Source organism: Rattus rattus, chromosome 5 (genome assembly GCF_011064425.1).
Source record: "Rattus rattus isolate New Zealand chromosome 5, Rrattus_CSIRO_v1, whole genome shotgun sequence".
Classification (NCBI taxonomy): domain Eukaryota; kingdom Metazoa; phylum Chordata; class Mammalia; order Rodentia; family Muridae; genus Rattus; species Rattus rattus.
The window spans coordinates 10,876,511-10,891,421 of NC_046158.1; the positions used below are offsets into that span (position 1 = coordinate 10,876,511).

The 14,911-nt window shown below is 54.7% G+C and overlaps 1 protein-coding gene across 1 annotated transcript in view; it reads left to right on the top strand.

Annotated features, from left to right (window-relative positions):
- The window catches only part of Qsox2 (quiescin sulfhydryl oxidase 2), a 40,477-nt gene extending 33,200 nt beyond the window's left edge, over nucleotides 1–7,277 (top strand). Inside the window, exons 12-16 of the mRNA XM_032903046.1 lie at nucleotides 3,440–3,611; nucleotides 4,297–4,499; nucleotides 4,978–5,129; nucleotides 5,217–5,385; nucleotides 5,958–7,277. Coding sequence (XP_032758937.1) covers nucleotides 3,440–3,611; nucleotides 4,297–4,499; nucleotides 4,978–5,129; nucleotides 5,217–5,385; nucleotides 5,958–6,376 — 1,115 coding nt within the window. The 3' untranslated portion in view covers nucleotides 6,377–7,277. The remainder of the gene's footprint in view (nucleotides 1–3,439; nucleotides 3,612–4,296; nucleotides 4,500–4,977; nucleotides 5,130–5,216; nucleotides 5,386–5,957) is intronic.
- The last annotated feature ends 7,634 nt before the right edge of the window (nucleotides 7,278–14,911 follow it).

A 14,911-nucleotide genomic window follows, 5' to 3' on the forward strand; every position in this document is an offset into this window, starting at 1 on the left:
AGGGCTCTTTCTGAGGCAGCAGGTGTGCTGGGACCAAGTGGGGAATCCTGCGGCCTTTCATTCGCCCTGCCCTTCGTATTCTGGGCTCTGATCAGTCACAGTCCTAGGGACAAGGACAGAGGCAGAGCAGGGCAAGTAGAGGAACCAGGAAAGTGGCAGCAACCTGCTGATTCTGCAAACACTTATAGGGTGTCCCTGCTAGATACCAGGGTGCTACACCCTGCTGGATTCTAGTTCCTACCGGTGACTGCACAGGTCTGGTGCTGTCTCCTGGCTGAATGCTAGGAGCCCTCAGTGAAGGCACATGCAAGAATAGGATGGGTTCTGGTGGGCTCACCTGTTCGGATGGGGATGAGATGTGGAAATCCAGGTACAGGGATTGTTTTAAGGAGTTGGGGTGTGGAAGTGAGGATGGACCTCAGGGCTTCCGCAGTTCAACCCTTTTTTGACCTAGAGTCTTGGTGTGTTCCTGCAGAGGACACCAGGCCTGAAGTCCTAAGAATCCTTCCTTCTCCCTACACTGGCTCCAGGAGGCAGTTCCAGTGGTGGGGTCCAGAAGTTCAGAGTTGGGGGCCTTCAAATAGAGCTCCTTGCAGTTCTACGGTGGCTTCTTTGCCTCCACGTTCCCTCGGTGGCTATCAGGTTGCCCTTCTGCTGGCCCGGTGTGGTCCCAATGATTTCCAGCTCCGGTTCAGAGGCTAAACGTGAGCAAAGAGAATGCAGTCCCCTCCCTGTCACTTTCCTCAGGACCTCAGCCTTCCGGGAGCCTTAGCGAACTTGCTTGGGGTAGGGGTGAGCATCTGTGGGAAGCCTTGAGTGGTTACCCAGCTGTCTCCGTCCTCGGGAAGTGCAAGTCGGACGGCTTCTAGGCACCTCAGTTCTGGCTGAAGGGCGCACAGAGTTTCCAGTGGCATCCAGTGGCCTCGGGAGCGTCTCTGCGACCCCGGCCCAGCCCCGCCCCGCGGCCCCGCCCCCCGCCGCTCCGCCCTCCGCGGGCCGGAGGCTTGGCGCCCAGAGGCCTCCCGTGGGCACAGCGCCCAGCAGCGACACGAGACGCTCCGACGCCAGCTCGGAGTCCCTGCAGCGGTGGCCTCGCCGGACCCAGGGGAAGTTCAGGGTCGGAGGGCGGCAGCACCAAGCGCCCGGCCCCATGGAAGCTCGTGGGGAGCTGGACCCGTCCCGGGAATCCGCGGGCGGAGACCTCTTGCTGGCGTTGTTGGCGCGAAGGGCTGACCTGCGCCGAGGTGGGTGCCCGACGGAGAGGCTGCACTGAACAGATCCAGATGTCCTCGGTTTTTTCTGGCCCCTACGCGGAGGCCAGCAGAGGCCAGGGTATTTGGACAAGGGTGTGTCTGAGGGGCTCTGGCATGGCTAAGCAAAGGCGCCTCAACCTCCAAAATGTGTTCTCCGCCTGATGCTGTGTTGTCCTGGCACTGGGAGCCCTTGGTGATTCAGGAATTGTTTAAGGGATCCTTTGCAGGGGCTGAGGCCCCTGGGCTGGAGGGAACATGTGAAGATGTTTCAAGACCCAGGAAGCAGGAGTATCTCCTTAGGAACTGCCTTCACTCAGTCCCTTCCCCGTTTTCAGAGGGATCAGGGCCCCGTCATGATGAAACGCGCATCTCCCCTGAGTTGAGTGAGTCTTAGTGTCTGCACCGGCAGTTTACCGCTAAGCTGGTGGTCAAGACTCCATTAGAGGGAAAAGTGGGACTTGTCGGGGGCCCCCAGCTTCTTGGTGGTACCAGACTTTTTTTGAAGGGCTTTGGTTCTGGGGAATGAGAGCTCTCTGCGTTTTCAGGCGATAGGAAAAGAATCAGGCTGGCAGAAGGTCGGTCGAAGCAGGCGGGAAAAGGATTCTATGCAGATTGGGGGTGTTGGATATGAGCTACTTGCTTATTTATTTATTTTCCGATGGTTTATGGGATGGGTTACCCGCAGGGGCTGGGAGGAAAAGGTGGGAGGGGAGGATGAGAAGGGGAGGGAGGAAGGCTTGGTAAGCTAGACTCCAGAATTCTATGAGGCTTGCTAGAGCGCTGGTGGCTTCCGAGGCTCCATTGGGCCCTCCAGCTCTGTATAGGAAACTGTACTGAGACTGGAGTTCACCATGCAACGTAAGCAGGAGGAGGTCGAGGGTGGCTTCCCTGGGAGGCTTGACGTTGGCGACCGCTTTTGTAGGAAGCGGGCCCCCTGCTGTGAGCTTCTTGGCCGAAGCGCTGTCCGGGCCTGGGTGCTGAATCTGCAGTGTATGGCCTGTCCAGCCACCCCACTCTCTGCTGCGTATCCTAGCGACCTTAGGACGGCTCTGGTGGTGCTCTGGTGCAGCTCTAGTCGATCTCCATGTCCACACCTGGAGATGTGGTTTTGCTCAGTGCGGGACAGCATCTATCGCAGGCTGTGGCCAGTGCTGGAGGGAGGTGGGGCAATCCTTTTCTAATTCCTCCCACCGTGGAGGCCAGCCTGGAGCTAGGTGTCGGTAACACGAGATGTAAAGACACTGGTGTGGTTGTGACATGAGTGGGTCCTGGGTCCTGCACATGGTTCTCCTTTTTCTAGAAATCTTTCCTAAATTACCAGGGACTCTTTGTCATGAACATAAGGAGGAGTCCCTAAATGTTTCCCCTGGCTCTCGAAAGGCACCTTTAGATTTTCCCACCCGGTTTCCGGAGGCCTGCCATCCTGGGGATGAGAACTTAGGTGTTAGAAGAAGTGGCGGTGTACAGAATTGAAGTCACTGCAGCTCACATCTGAACAGGAAAGCAGTGGGTCTTTCCTATATACATATGTGTGTATGTATACGTATATGTGTGTATATATCACATTACATACATATGAAAGCATATGTGTGTGTTCAAAAAAAAAAAAACAGCCGTTGCACTCATAAATTCCTGCTGTCATTCAAGCGGGGCCAGCATCCATTTATCCATACCTCAGGTGCTGTGGGCAGGGGCCATGCTGGACAGACTTACTTTGCTGGAACTCTGCAGAGTGAGGCTGAGATGCTCCGTTGATCAAAACCCCAAAGGCAACGAAGTTCCACGTGTGGTCTTTTGCCCTTGCTTGTAAGGACATGTTGTCTAATTTTTGTCCTGGCTTTCCCGATCACCCCAAGGGTGAGGTTTTCATTTGAGATGGACACGACCCGTCTGGCGCTGGAAACACTTTGTAGAGCAGTTATTCAGCTTACAGGACAGCTTGGTCACCTTCCTGCTGTGGACACATTTCTAGACCTACTTCACTTTCCCTTGACTACAGTGAGCTGAGGATACGAACGTGAGCACTGCTCTCGCTGGGGAGCCTGTGGCCCTGAAAGCCGGCAGGAGAAGGCGGCAGAAAGGCAGATCCTTGCACAGCTCTAAGGCCTGCAGGCTGACTCCAGCTCACGAAAGGACCACGCGCGTCATTTGTGGTTCCATGACCTGGCTTATTCTTGTATCCACAGAGATCCCCATGTGCGCCGGATGTGACCAGCACATCTTGGACCGTTTCATCCTTAAGGCTCTGGACCGACATTGGCACAGCAAGTGTCTCAAGTGCAGTGACTGCCACGTGCCTCTGGCTGAGCGCTGCTTCAGCCGCGGGGAGAGCGTCTACTGCAAAGACGACTTCTTTAAGTAAGCTGGCTGCCGAATTGCTTTCACAGGGAAGAGTAGAAGGGTGATAGGGCTGGCAGAAAACAGGCTGGGAGTGAGCGCCATACCTAGGTCTCTACCCAAATAGGGCACCCTGGGATCTGGCTAAGTTCAGGATGGGGTTTCCTGTGACATTTTTAATTTTTTTATTTTATATGTATATGTGAACGGCTACATTATTCATACTATGCACCACATGCATGACCGCTGCCCTGAGAAGATTGAAAGGGCATCGGATCCCGCAGCTGGAATTACATATGATTGCGAGCTGTCTTGTGGGTAGTAGCTCAAACGACTGTTGGTTTTATAAATCATAAAAGCAGTTGTTCGGTTAAAAAAAAGATTAATCCAAATTTGTAGAGATGTATGAGACTTACTCTCCCTCTTAAAATCTGCTTTTTGTTCCTTAAATATCTGGGAAGTGGGCAGCTCGGGCTTCTCAGAGCTAAGGGAACTGAGTCAGGTAAGGTCGTGGCCTTCTAGATCCATCTTTCCCAACAGCAAGGAGCGGGTTCTGCTACCCAAGGTACTGTGGCTCTGCCCAGGCGGCCGGGGAGAGCTGATGGAGTCTTCCTGACCGCGCCTCAGGCGCTGGGAGCTGGCTGCTTTGAGACCCGCTCCAGGCGAAGGAGCCCCTCCGCTGAGCCGCACCTTGTACATCTTGCAGGCGCTTCGGGACCAAGTGCGCCGCATGCCAGCTGGGCATCCCGCCCACGCAGGTGGTGCGCCGCGCCCAGGACTTCGTGTACCACCTGCATTGCTTCGCCTGCGTGGTTTGCAAGCGGCAGCTGGCCACGGGGGACGAGTTCTACCTCATGGAAGACAGCCGGCTGGTGTGCAAGGCGGACTACGAAACAGCCAAGCAGCGAGGTCAGTGGGCGGAGATGGCCCTCACGGGCGAGGAGGGAAACGCTCAGGTCTAGAGGCTGGGGACGGGAATTGGTTTGGTGCTGGGAGGTGGGGCAACCTGAAGCCCCAGGCACTGAGCAGACTGCTCCGGGGAGCCTGCAGTAGCAGTCACATCGGCGGAAACAGGAGGTTGCCCTCTTTGAGAGAATTAGCAGCGCAACACCCTTGATCGTGAAGACCTGATTCCCACAAACTCTTAGAATATGGGGGTCGAGGACCGTGTCTGGCAGCGAGGCGCACCGCTGCGGGTTCCTAATACAGAGCCCGTCTGCCGGCGCTCCGCGTTCCGGGAAGCGAGCGGGGCCACCGGCGGCCTTGGCTTGGGAGCCAGGACCTCAGGGGCACCCGGAGAACGACGCGGGGCTCTTGGGGTGAAGCACGGGGCGCAGGCTGGCGCAGCCGGTGCGGGCTGGCCGGCCTCATCGTTTGTCCCGCGCAGAAGCCGAGGCCACAGCCAAGCGGCCGCGCACCACCATCACCGCCAAGCAGCTGGAGACGCTGAAGAGCGCCTACAACACCTCGCCCAAGCCGGCGCGCCACGTGCGCGAGCAGCTCTCCTCCGAGACCGGCCTGGACATGCGCGTGGTGCAGGTCAGCGCTCGGCCGCGTCCCCCGGCCCCAGAAGGGGCGCGCGCTCCGCGGGAAGCCGGGCAGCCACTCACCATCCCTACCCCCCAGGTGTGGTTCCAGAACCGCCGGGCCAAGGAAAAGAGACTGAAGAAAGACGCAGGCCGGCAGCGCTGGGGACAGTATTTCCGCAATATGAAGCGCTCCCGCGGCAGCTCCAAGTCCGACAAGGACAGCATCCAGGAGGGACAGGACAGCGACGCGGAAGTCTCCTTCACTGGTGAGTTGGTCGCGTTAACTCGGGCTGGCCTCCGGGCTCACTTCTCCAGCTGCCTCTCTGGGGAGGATCCATGTTGGCCCTCAGGCTTCATGTTCCTGAGGCGACCGGCTGCAACTCTGGAATTATACAACACAAAGCTTCCCGAAGGCAGAGAAGATACTTCCATCCTCCTCTGAGGGACCCAACTCTCTACCAGAATCGCTGCTCACATCCCTTAATACCCACTTCCGTTTAACCTCGGTTACTAATACAGCCTCTGGGCCCTTAAATTTTCTCATCTATGAAATGAGTCCCTCCCAGAATTACCACATCCTGGGCACTGGCTGGGGTTGCAACCTCTCTGAGCAGAGATCAAAGCCTTCCTTGGAGGGTACAGCTGAAGGGGCAGAGGGTAGAGGAGTGAAAGGAGGAGTCTGAAAGCTGGCCTAAGTTCTGAGAGTGCTGAAGAGACTGCCGCTGACCCATTCGTTCTTGTGTATAAGACAGTCCGAGTACTATTCAGACACTGCAGGAACCCGTAGTCTCCAGGTAGAGGCGTGAGCTTCTCAGCAGAGCTCTCTTTTCTGTTGCAGATGAGCCGTCCATGGCTGACATGGGGACTGCTAATGGCCTGTACAGCAGCCTGGGAGAGCCTGCCCCTGCGTTGGGCCGGCCTGTAGGAGGCCTGGGCAGCTTTACATTGGAGCACGGAGGTTTGGCAGGTCCGGAGCAGTTTCGAGAGCTGCGTCCAGGCAGCCCCTATGGCATCCCCCCATCTCCTGCGGCCCCACAGAGCCTTCCTGGCCCCCAGCCTCTCCTCTCCAGCCTGGTATACCCAGACACCAACTTGGGCCTTGTCCCTTCGGGGCCTCCAGGTGGCCCCCCACCCATGAGGGTGCTGGCTGGAAATGGACCCAGCTCTGACCTGTCCACAGAGAGCAGTGGTGGCTACCCAGACTTTCCTGCTAGCCCTGCCTCCTGGCTGGATGAAGTAGACCATGCTCAGTTCTGACCGAGGGCCCCCCAGTTCCCCTGGCTCTAACTCAGGGGTCTTGGTGCTGCCTCTGGGTGGGCAGCTAGCCCCACCCCATGATGTCCATTTCAAGGACCTCTGAGGGAAGGACAGGGTTCCCACGTGAGAGAATAGAGACTGTCCCACTTCCAGCTTCTCTGGCTGCTCCCTGGGGCTGAGGGACTCCATAGCCCTTCCTTGGACACAAGCGTAGCCTGCCTCGTGGGTGGCTACAAGCCAGTGATTCTTGACCATTCTGGTAAGCATTTCTCTCCCTTTATCAGCCAGTGAACTCTTGCTGCTACTTCCCACAGGGCAGGAGGCCAGGCCCTACCTAGTGTCCTGGCATAAAACAATAGTAACAACTTGCGTCATCACTTCTGATGGGCTTGGTAGGAGACTGTGCTCGGCCGGCCGTGCCTGGTCACTGACCTCTCCTCCCAACTGCTGCCAGCTCTCCTGACCTGGAGTCTCCAGATCTTTCTGTTCTGGAATGCAATGTGTTGGGGAGTGGAGCTTTCTGGAACCCCTTCTCCAAGGTGTAGTCTTTAACCGTGAAGACAATTCCCTTTCTCCTAGGCACAGCCTCCCTCAGGTGCAGGGCAGAAATGTGCACCAAGGACAGACACCGTTGCCAAACAGACTGTGGTCCTGTGCAGGGGGTGGGGTGTTTCTGTCAGCCCAGACCAGGAGACCTCCCCCACCGCAGGAGGTTGGGCTGGGGGGTCCTCCCAATCCAATCTGTCTCAGACACAAAGCTTGGCCATGTGTCCGTTAAAGTCATTCCTGAAAACCAGGATCTTGGCTACCTGTTGGTTCTGTAAACATCCTGTGACTTTTATTTATTCCCCGGTGATCCGCTCTTTCCAAGACTTCAATAAATTTGTCAGTTTCCATGCTAGAAGGCCTGTGTTTTTAGTGAGCCTGGGGCTCTGGCTGAGATTGTCGCATGGGGCTGAGGGCATCCTCTCAGAGGGTAGTGGTGCTGGCGCTAACCCCTGGTATCAGTTTGGCATCTGCTTGCTCTCTCTGGTTTTTTTCCAAACCACTGAGCCCTGGAAGTAGGCATAAGACTGACTATTCACGGGATGGGTGTGGGGGGGCAATGACTAAGGTCTCCACATCTCCCAGGCTGAGGTCTGGGATGTCCAAGGAGCCACCAAACACAGCAGGGAGTGCCATGAGAAGGCTCCAGGAAGACTCGGGTGCTCTGTAATCTGGATTCCAGAGCCTTAACTGCCCTGCTAACTTGCTGTGTAACCTAGGGTTCACTTCTGTGAACCCTAAACAGGAAGGCCAGAGCCCTTGAAAGGGAAACCTAAAGGTCAGGGCAGGGCCACCAGCCTGTCAGGCTGTGTTCAGTAGAGACCAGGGGAAGCAACAGTGGTGGGAACACACTCCACCTTTCTGTGGGTCTGCAGGGCTGACCTCTGCTGAGGGTTTCCCTCGGGTAGAATGGGCGTCTGGACAGGGTACTGGAGGAGGAGGAAGAGGGTAGACTGATTCTGGGGTGAGGGATGGCAAGTGGTGTTCACTGCACAGAAAACGGTTGGTGTGGCCTGGGATCTTCTCGCGAGGGACTCTGCTCGCCCAATCCTCATCTCCATGGAACTTTGTGTCTCTCGAATGGGCCTCAGCTGAGAGATCTGATGTTACGGGTGTTTTTAGGCACTCTGTGAATATCTCCAGCACCTACCCTTCTCACTAAGGAGGCAGCCAGGCCCAAGGAGAGGAGGGAAGGGGAGAGAGGCAGAGAGAGCGGCCAGATAGACTTGGCCCCAAAAGGACAGAGAGGAAAGTTAAAGGACTCACCCCTTCACAGTGCATTCAGAGTACAGTGAGCCAGGGCCGGGAACTCTCACGGCTGAGCTCCTGAACTCTATCTCACAAGCCTGTCTCCAGACTTCTGCACACTCATCCACGGGCTGTTGCCCACAGGGAGACTGAAGTCCAGAGTAGGAAGGGTTTATCCTGGTGGGGCACCTGCTGTGGTAAAAAGGAGCCCTGCCCAGCTCCACTTCCCAGACCTACAGCTCTATCCTGAACTGCCTGGGACTTGGGAGAATGTGAGTCACCATGCCAACCGGTAAAACAGGTGAGAAAAAGTCCCGCATCCCCTGCCCCTAGGCAGGGTTTCTCTGTGTAGTCCTAGCTGTCCTGGAACTCACTCTGTAGACCAGGCTGGCCTGAACTCACAGAGTGCTGGGTTTAAAGGTGTGCACCACCACTCACTGACTGACTTGAAGGGCTTTTAAGGCCATGTCTGTGTACCAGGAGAGAGACAAGGGGGTGTACCTGGGATCTACCAGGCGTGGCAAGAGGACAGTGCTGCTCTGAGGGAAGTGATGTGCGGAGGGTGGAGAACTGAGGTGGAAGAGATGAATTTGAATTTTCTTTTAGGAGGCCGGTCACTGAAGAGACAGCAGTTCAAGCTCCGCCCACCAGGCCAGCCCACAGCCCCTCACCCCAGGCCACTTGGGACCTTTTAGGCGTTGACAGGTTAATGAAGTGCTAAGCGTCCCCTCGGGCCCTCCTCCTGTCTGCTGAGCCCCGCTGGCTCTCTCCAGCTGGCCTTGTCGATAACCTTAGCGCCAAAGTAGCAGGAAATGGGGTGGCGCTGAGGGCAAATGCCTGAGGTACTGCCCACCTTTGTAGATCCTGAGTGTGTTCACTTGACTAATCTTGCTTGCCTCAGTTTCCCTATCTGAACAATCCCAATAGGACTGCTGTCTAATTATCCTCCCCAGCTCCCAAAGGCCTAGAGGCCCGTGCTTGCACAGCAGCACGGATCAGAACCACCTGTCCCCCTCCCCGTTCTGCTCAAGCTCAAGCTGCAGGAATCTGAATGCAGATACTGGCCTCACGGCCGAGCCCCTACTCACCGGCAGGTATCCAGTGAGGTTCCAGAGGAACTGAGGGGATGTAGGCTACCAGCTGTCTTCAGGAGGAGTGGGGAGAGGTGAAGCCTTGCCCCAGGATTGCAGGTGGCATAGATCTGCAGGGATTTACTGCGGGTGGTGCATGAGTGAGGTATCCATCTGAAATTCAGGATGCTGTGCCTGGTCTCCCCACGGCCTGTCCTCCCGGAGCCTCGGACTCCAGGGGGGTTAAAGTACCCGGGTCAGCGGGCTGGGATGGGGGTGGAGCAGACAGGGACTAGCCCTAGGTAACTGAGAGAAGCCTGTTCAGGGTCCTGGATCCTGGCCTGCATTTTGAATGCATCTCTTGATTGATCGCAGAGACGCCCCTGCCCAAGGATGGCGTGGGTCAGCCCTGTACCCATCTGCTCATCAACCAGCCAGCAGGAGAGTCCCACGGGCTTTGGGTGGGAAGCACAGAGGAATGGTGGGGGTGGGGAGGCTGCGATCACCCACCTGAGCTTGTTAACTTGTGAGCCTGAGTCTAGCAGCTATATTGTATCTTTAAGGGGAAGAACCCCAGTGATTTTTAAGAGAGGGAGCATTTTTACCTACAGGTTTGGTGGCACTACTCATAATCCTAGCACTTGGGAAGCTTAGGCCTAAATGATCAGGAATTCAAACCCAGATCCGTTTGAAAATAACATGCACCACGTAGTGACCTGCCTAAAAGGGGTGGGGAGGTTAATTTCAACCAACAAACTAATTTTAAAAAGCTTTTTCTGTCTTATATGCAAAATTCATACTGAGGACCCCTTCGGTCTAGGACACCTGGGGACACACTCCTCCCCCTCCCCCTCCCTACCATCTGCCACTGGACCAGCCCCCAGGCTGCTCAAGAGGGTTGTAGCTGGGTCCAGTTCCAGGGCAGGTCCTGTGGAGTCGCCGCGGCGATAAATCAGAAGGGTTTCAACGGTTCCAGTGTGGAGTGCTGAATCCTAGGGGCTGTAATGATCAATTCTTTAAGCCCATAATTGTTCAAATTACTCTGAGCAACATAAAACATTAATTTTAGGAAATTTAATAGAAAAAAGCTCTTTAAATCCGCAGCGAGATAAATGAGACCAGTGTGGCCACCTTCTTCCATACCTTGGTGACATTGAAGGATCTGAAAGCTATTTACATTTTCATTCTCCTCGGAAAATGTTGACAAGCTTTTGGCCACTGGTGAGGTCCGCTGCAGCATGGGAGGGCCCCCTCCCCCCTAATTAATAGGGAGCAGTGACTTCATAAGCAGAGTTTTCATCCATCTGCCTGGGCGACCTCAGGTGATGGCTCCCACCCTGCGGAAGCAGATGCAATCGCGGCTCATTTTTTACCATAAAACTAGTCCTCCCTGACCAGCCACCCCCCTCTTGGCATTTCCGAAGCAGGTGTGACACCAGGAACCAGCTGCCATAACTGGACGTATGGATAGAGTCCAAGATCGTGTCTGAGAAAGGTCCCGGTTCTCTAGCCCGCGGGGGCAGTGGAAGTGGAGCTGCCCGGACAGATTCCACAGATGACACCCAGCCAGAGTCCTCGAGTGCGTGGATTCTCCCCGCACTGACGGGGCAGGGCGCGGGTGGGTGGGGAGCAGGCATTTCTGCCAGGCCGAGTGAGCCTGGCATCTTCGGAGATGGGGCAAGGGAGTGTGCGTGGGCTACTAAATGAAGCGGGGCTGCCTGGGGTTCCCTGCAAGCCCCACAGGCCCATTACTGATGATCTGGTAGCGCTGGGTATGAGGCACAGGCTGGAGCTTTGGGCTGGTACCTCAGGCAGCCTTTCTCTAGCTGCACAGTTTCACCCTGGGATAGGTTTTACCCTGGAGGCTGGGGTGGGGGTCGGGCGGTGGAGATGTGTGATCAGGGGAAGTCCTGGAGGAGAACTCTGGGTGGAAACTCAGCTCAGCTCAGCTCACTTTTGGTCAGCTGTGAGATCTGGCAGTCACTGGGCTGGCCCCTCTTTGAGCTTCATTTGCCTTAGTCTCAGTCATCAGGAAAATGCAAATCAGACCACAGGAGTTGGACCTCCTTGGCACTGCACTCTTTCAATAAGCGCAGCACCCCAGGTACAATTCCCAACACCACCAAAGCAAACAAACAGCAAAAATGCCACAAATGTGGGGAAATGGGACCCAGTGCGTAGCTGCTAGAAAATAAAAATGGTACTGCCGGACTGGGGGAAACCGGAAATAGAAATGGTACTGCGGGACTGGGGGAAACCGGAAATAGAAATGGTACTGAGGGACTGGGGGAAACCAGTACGAAGTTCCTTGAAGCAAACAGTTTTCATCTAATCCGGGCTTAGGTTCCCACCCCGCAGAACTAAAAACAAGAGCCCAGCAAGTGCCTGCTCACTGTTCACTGTGGGCAAACGGAAGCAGACCAAACGCCCATCCGTCAATAAGTGTATAACTCAAATCCCGGTCCTCGTTACTGAGGGGATGTCTTCAGCCGCACCGAAGGATCGGTGCACCTTAGGGTCTGCACAGGAAGAGGAGAAAGCACATGACTCCCAACATGAACACAAGAAATGTCCGAAAGATCTGATGCAAGTAGAATTTGGGATAAGCAAGGAAGGCTGAGGGACCCAAGCTCTGTTCTGGAAGATGGAATTTCATGGAGCCCAGTGTGGGGAAGGAGGTCAGCACTCACTCATTGCATCTAGCTCTGTTATGTGACTTTTATTTCCTTTAAAAAGAAGACTGTCATAGTTAGGGCTTTACTACTGTGAACAGACACTATGACCATAGCAAGTCTTATTTTTCTTAAACAAAGATTTATTTATTATCTTCAGACACACCAGAAAAGGGCATCAGATCCCATTACAGATGGTTGTGAGCCACCATGTGGTTGCTGGGATTTGAACTCAGGACCTCTGGAAGAGCAGTCAATGCTCTTAACCACTAGCCCCAAGGCAAGTCTTATAAAGAACGACATTTAATTGGGGCTTTCAGGTTCAGAGGTTCAGTCCATTATCATCAAGGCAGGAACATGGCAGCGTCCAGGCAGGCATGGTGCAGGAGGAACTAAGAGTCCTAAATCTTCATCTGAAGGCTGCTAGCAGAATGATCACTTCCAGGGGGTCTTAAAACCCATGCCCATGTTGACACATCTACTCCAACAGGGTCGCACCTTCTAATTATGCCACTCCCTGGGCCGAGCATATACAAACCTTCACAGGTTACCTCCTCTTGCCACCAAAGCTTGGCTCCCAGCAGATGGGCAAACCGGGCAACTGATCTGTTGAGTCAACCCTAGCTTCTCCCTAAGGTGTGCCTGGGCCTTATGGCAGTAGACAACAGGCTTGTTCTTTCAAGCCCTCCCCACAGCCTGACTGGCAACAGCCAGGGCCTAGCCTCTAAGCCATTAGTATTAGGAATATATACTCTGCCCACACATGAACCTGGGTCCCTACAGGTTTGCCTTGGCCTTGGAGCACCCTTCCTGGTGAGGAGGCTTAAGGGACCTATTGCCCTCCAAGGGCCTAGTACTCAATTGTGAAGTAGCTCTCTCCTACCCCCTGGTAATGTCCCCTGGCTGGTTCATCCTGGTCACTAGCCTTGCCTTACCTCAGAGATAGAGTTCTGTGATGTCCACCTGCTCCCTCCGAGTTGTCTCTCTTTGCTGGGGGAGCTATGCTTCTGGGAGGGGAGCATCCACCCTTTGGAGAAATGGGTTTGATTGCCACTTGCTCTGAATGGGGTGGGGACTTCCTGGACCCTTACTGTGGAATACAGGCATAAGGCACTGAAAGACATGGGCCAGTCTCCTTGGAAAGGAGTCGTTTACTGTTGCATCGCCTGGGTATCCAGGACTGAGGATGTGTCCACAGGGCTTCAGACCATTTTGTCTCCAGGCATGTCCCAAACTGCCATGGAGAATTTAAGACACGGGACCCTACACTTTCCAGAAGATTCCTGTTTGAGCTAGTCCTCCAGGAAAGATTGCACCTAAGATCTACACCCCCACTCCCCAACCTCATGAGTATGGGAGGAAAAAACTGGGCACCATACCTAGCTTCTCTGGAGAGGGCTAGCTGCCCCTCCCACCCTCAACGCTTTGTTCAGACCTCTAGCTAATCCCATGAATGACAAGGTTTAAAATTTAATTAGCAGGTTTCTCTTATGCAAACTCTCCTCATTAAACTAAGTGTCCCATTAGTTAAAATGGAGGGTGGTGGGGGTGGGGTGGAACTAAGGCCAGCAGGCTTGTCTGAAGTGTATAACTGGCAGGGCTTTATGGGTAGGCAGACCCATTTCTCACCTACCCCAGGCCTTGGCTACCTCTGGTTTGGGTCAGAACAGAATTGATGTCCTTCAGGGGACATTAGCAGAACTTCCAGAGTGGCCAAGCTGTCAAGGTGTATGGTGTCCAGGACCTTCCACCCCGTCCCAGATGATGCTGTGGCCAGAAGGGTTATGAAGTCTAGGCGCCACCAGGCATTTAAAATGGGATAGGGCAGGTAGTGCTGCCCCGTCACCCTGGCCACCTGCTAAGGGCTCAAGTCACAAAGCCTGGTAGCCACTGTGCCCAGGAGTCCCACTCAGCTCCCTCCCCTATGGGTCCAAATCCTAGGGGCAGAAAGAAGAGGGTGGGGCTCGATGTTTGTGGACCCCTCAGTCTTTGCTGTCATTCCCTCAGGAGAATTTGGAAAATACAAGGCCTCATTCCACCCACATGTTCAATTCTCATAGTCTCTGTACACACACACACACACACACACACACACACACACACACACACACACGTCTCTGTGTGTATGCATGCATGAGCGCGTGCGTGCATGCAACCTGTAGAGGTCAGAGGCACTGGATTACCTGGGAATAGTGTTCCAGATGGTTGTGAGCCTCCTGATGGGTGCTGGGAACTGAACTTGGGTCCTCGGGAGGGAGGAGCAGTGAGTGTCTTGATCACTGAGCTCCCTGAGCCACATCTTCGTTCCTTGCATTTTTTTATGGTTTCGTCTTGGTGAAAGCAGCTCGTCCATAACAGCAGGTAAGCCAGGACCCTACTCCCCGTTGACTGAAGGGATGGTGCAGAGTCAGCAGCAGTGCCAGATGCACTGCCAGTTCCCAGCAGTTTGGAACCAGCCTAGGGTGACACGAAACCCTGTCTCAAACAAGGAAACAAACAAATACTAAGTGTTTAAGGAAAGTAAATTATATTGCAAAGGTTCCTAATCGTTGTCCTTCCAGGGAGTCACGGGAGCCCAAGTACAAATTTTTCATATAAAAGAGAAAAGCATTTTTAAATGTGCCTATTGGTTGAAATTAATCCTCCATCACAACTGTTTTAGACAGGGCCTCATGATGTAGCTCAGGCTATCCTCAAACTGAGCTGGGTTTGAACTTCCGATCAAGCGGGGGGGGGGGGTGTTAGAATGACTGCCTTTTTAATTGTTTGGGTTCTTCTGTGTAAAGGCACAAAAGAGTTGCTAGACTCTAAAGCTGACAAACCAAGTGGGTGATCTCAGGCTGCCCCGTCACTCAGGGCGGCACAGCAGCAGAGAACAGAGGCAGAGGTGGGCCAGTTCACCACCCAGGCTTCACAGTGTACAGGAGAGGCTGGGCTGATTCTCCCTCTAAGCCAAAGAGGCTCTCGGCCCCTGAGTCTGGGCTGAGGCAGACCTGAAC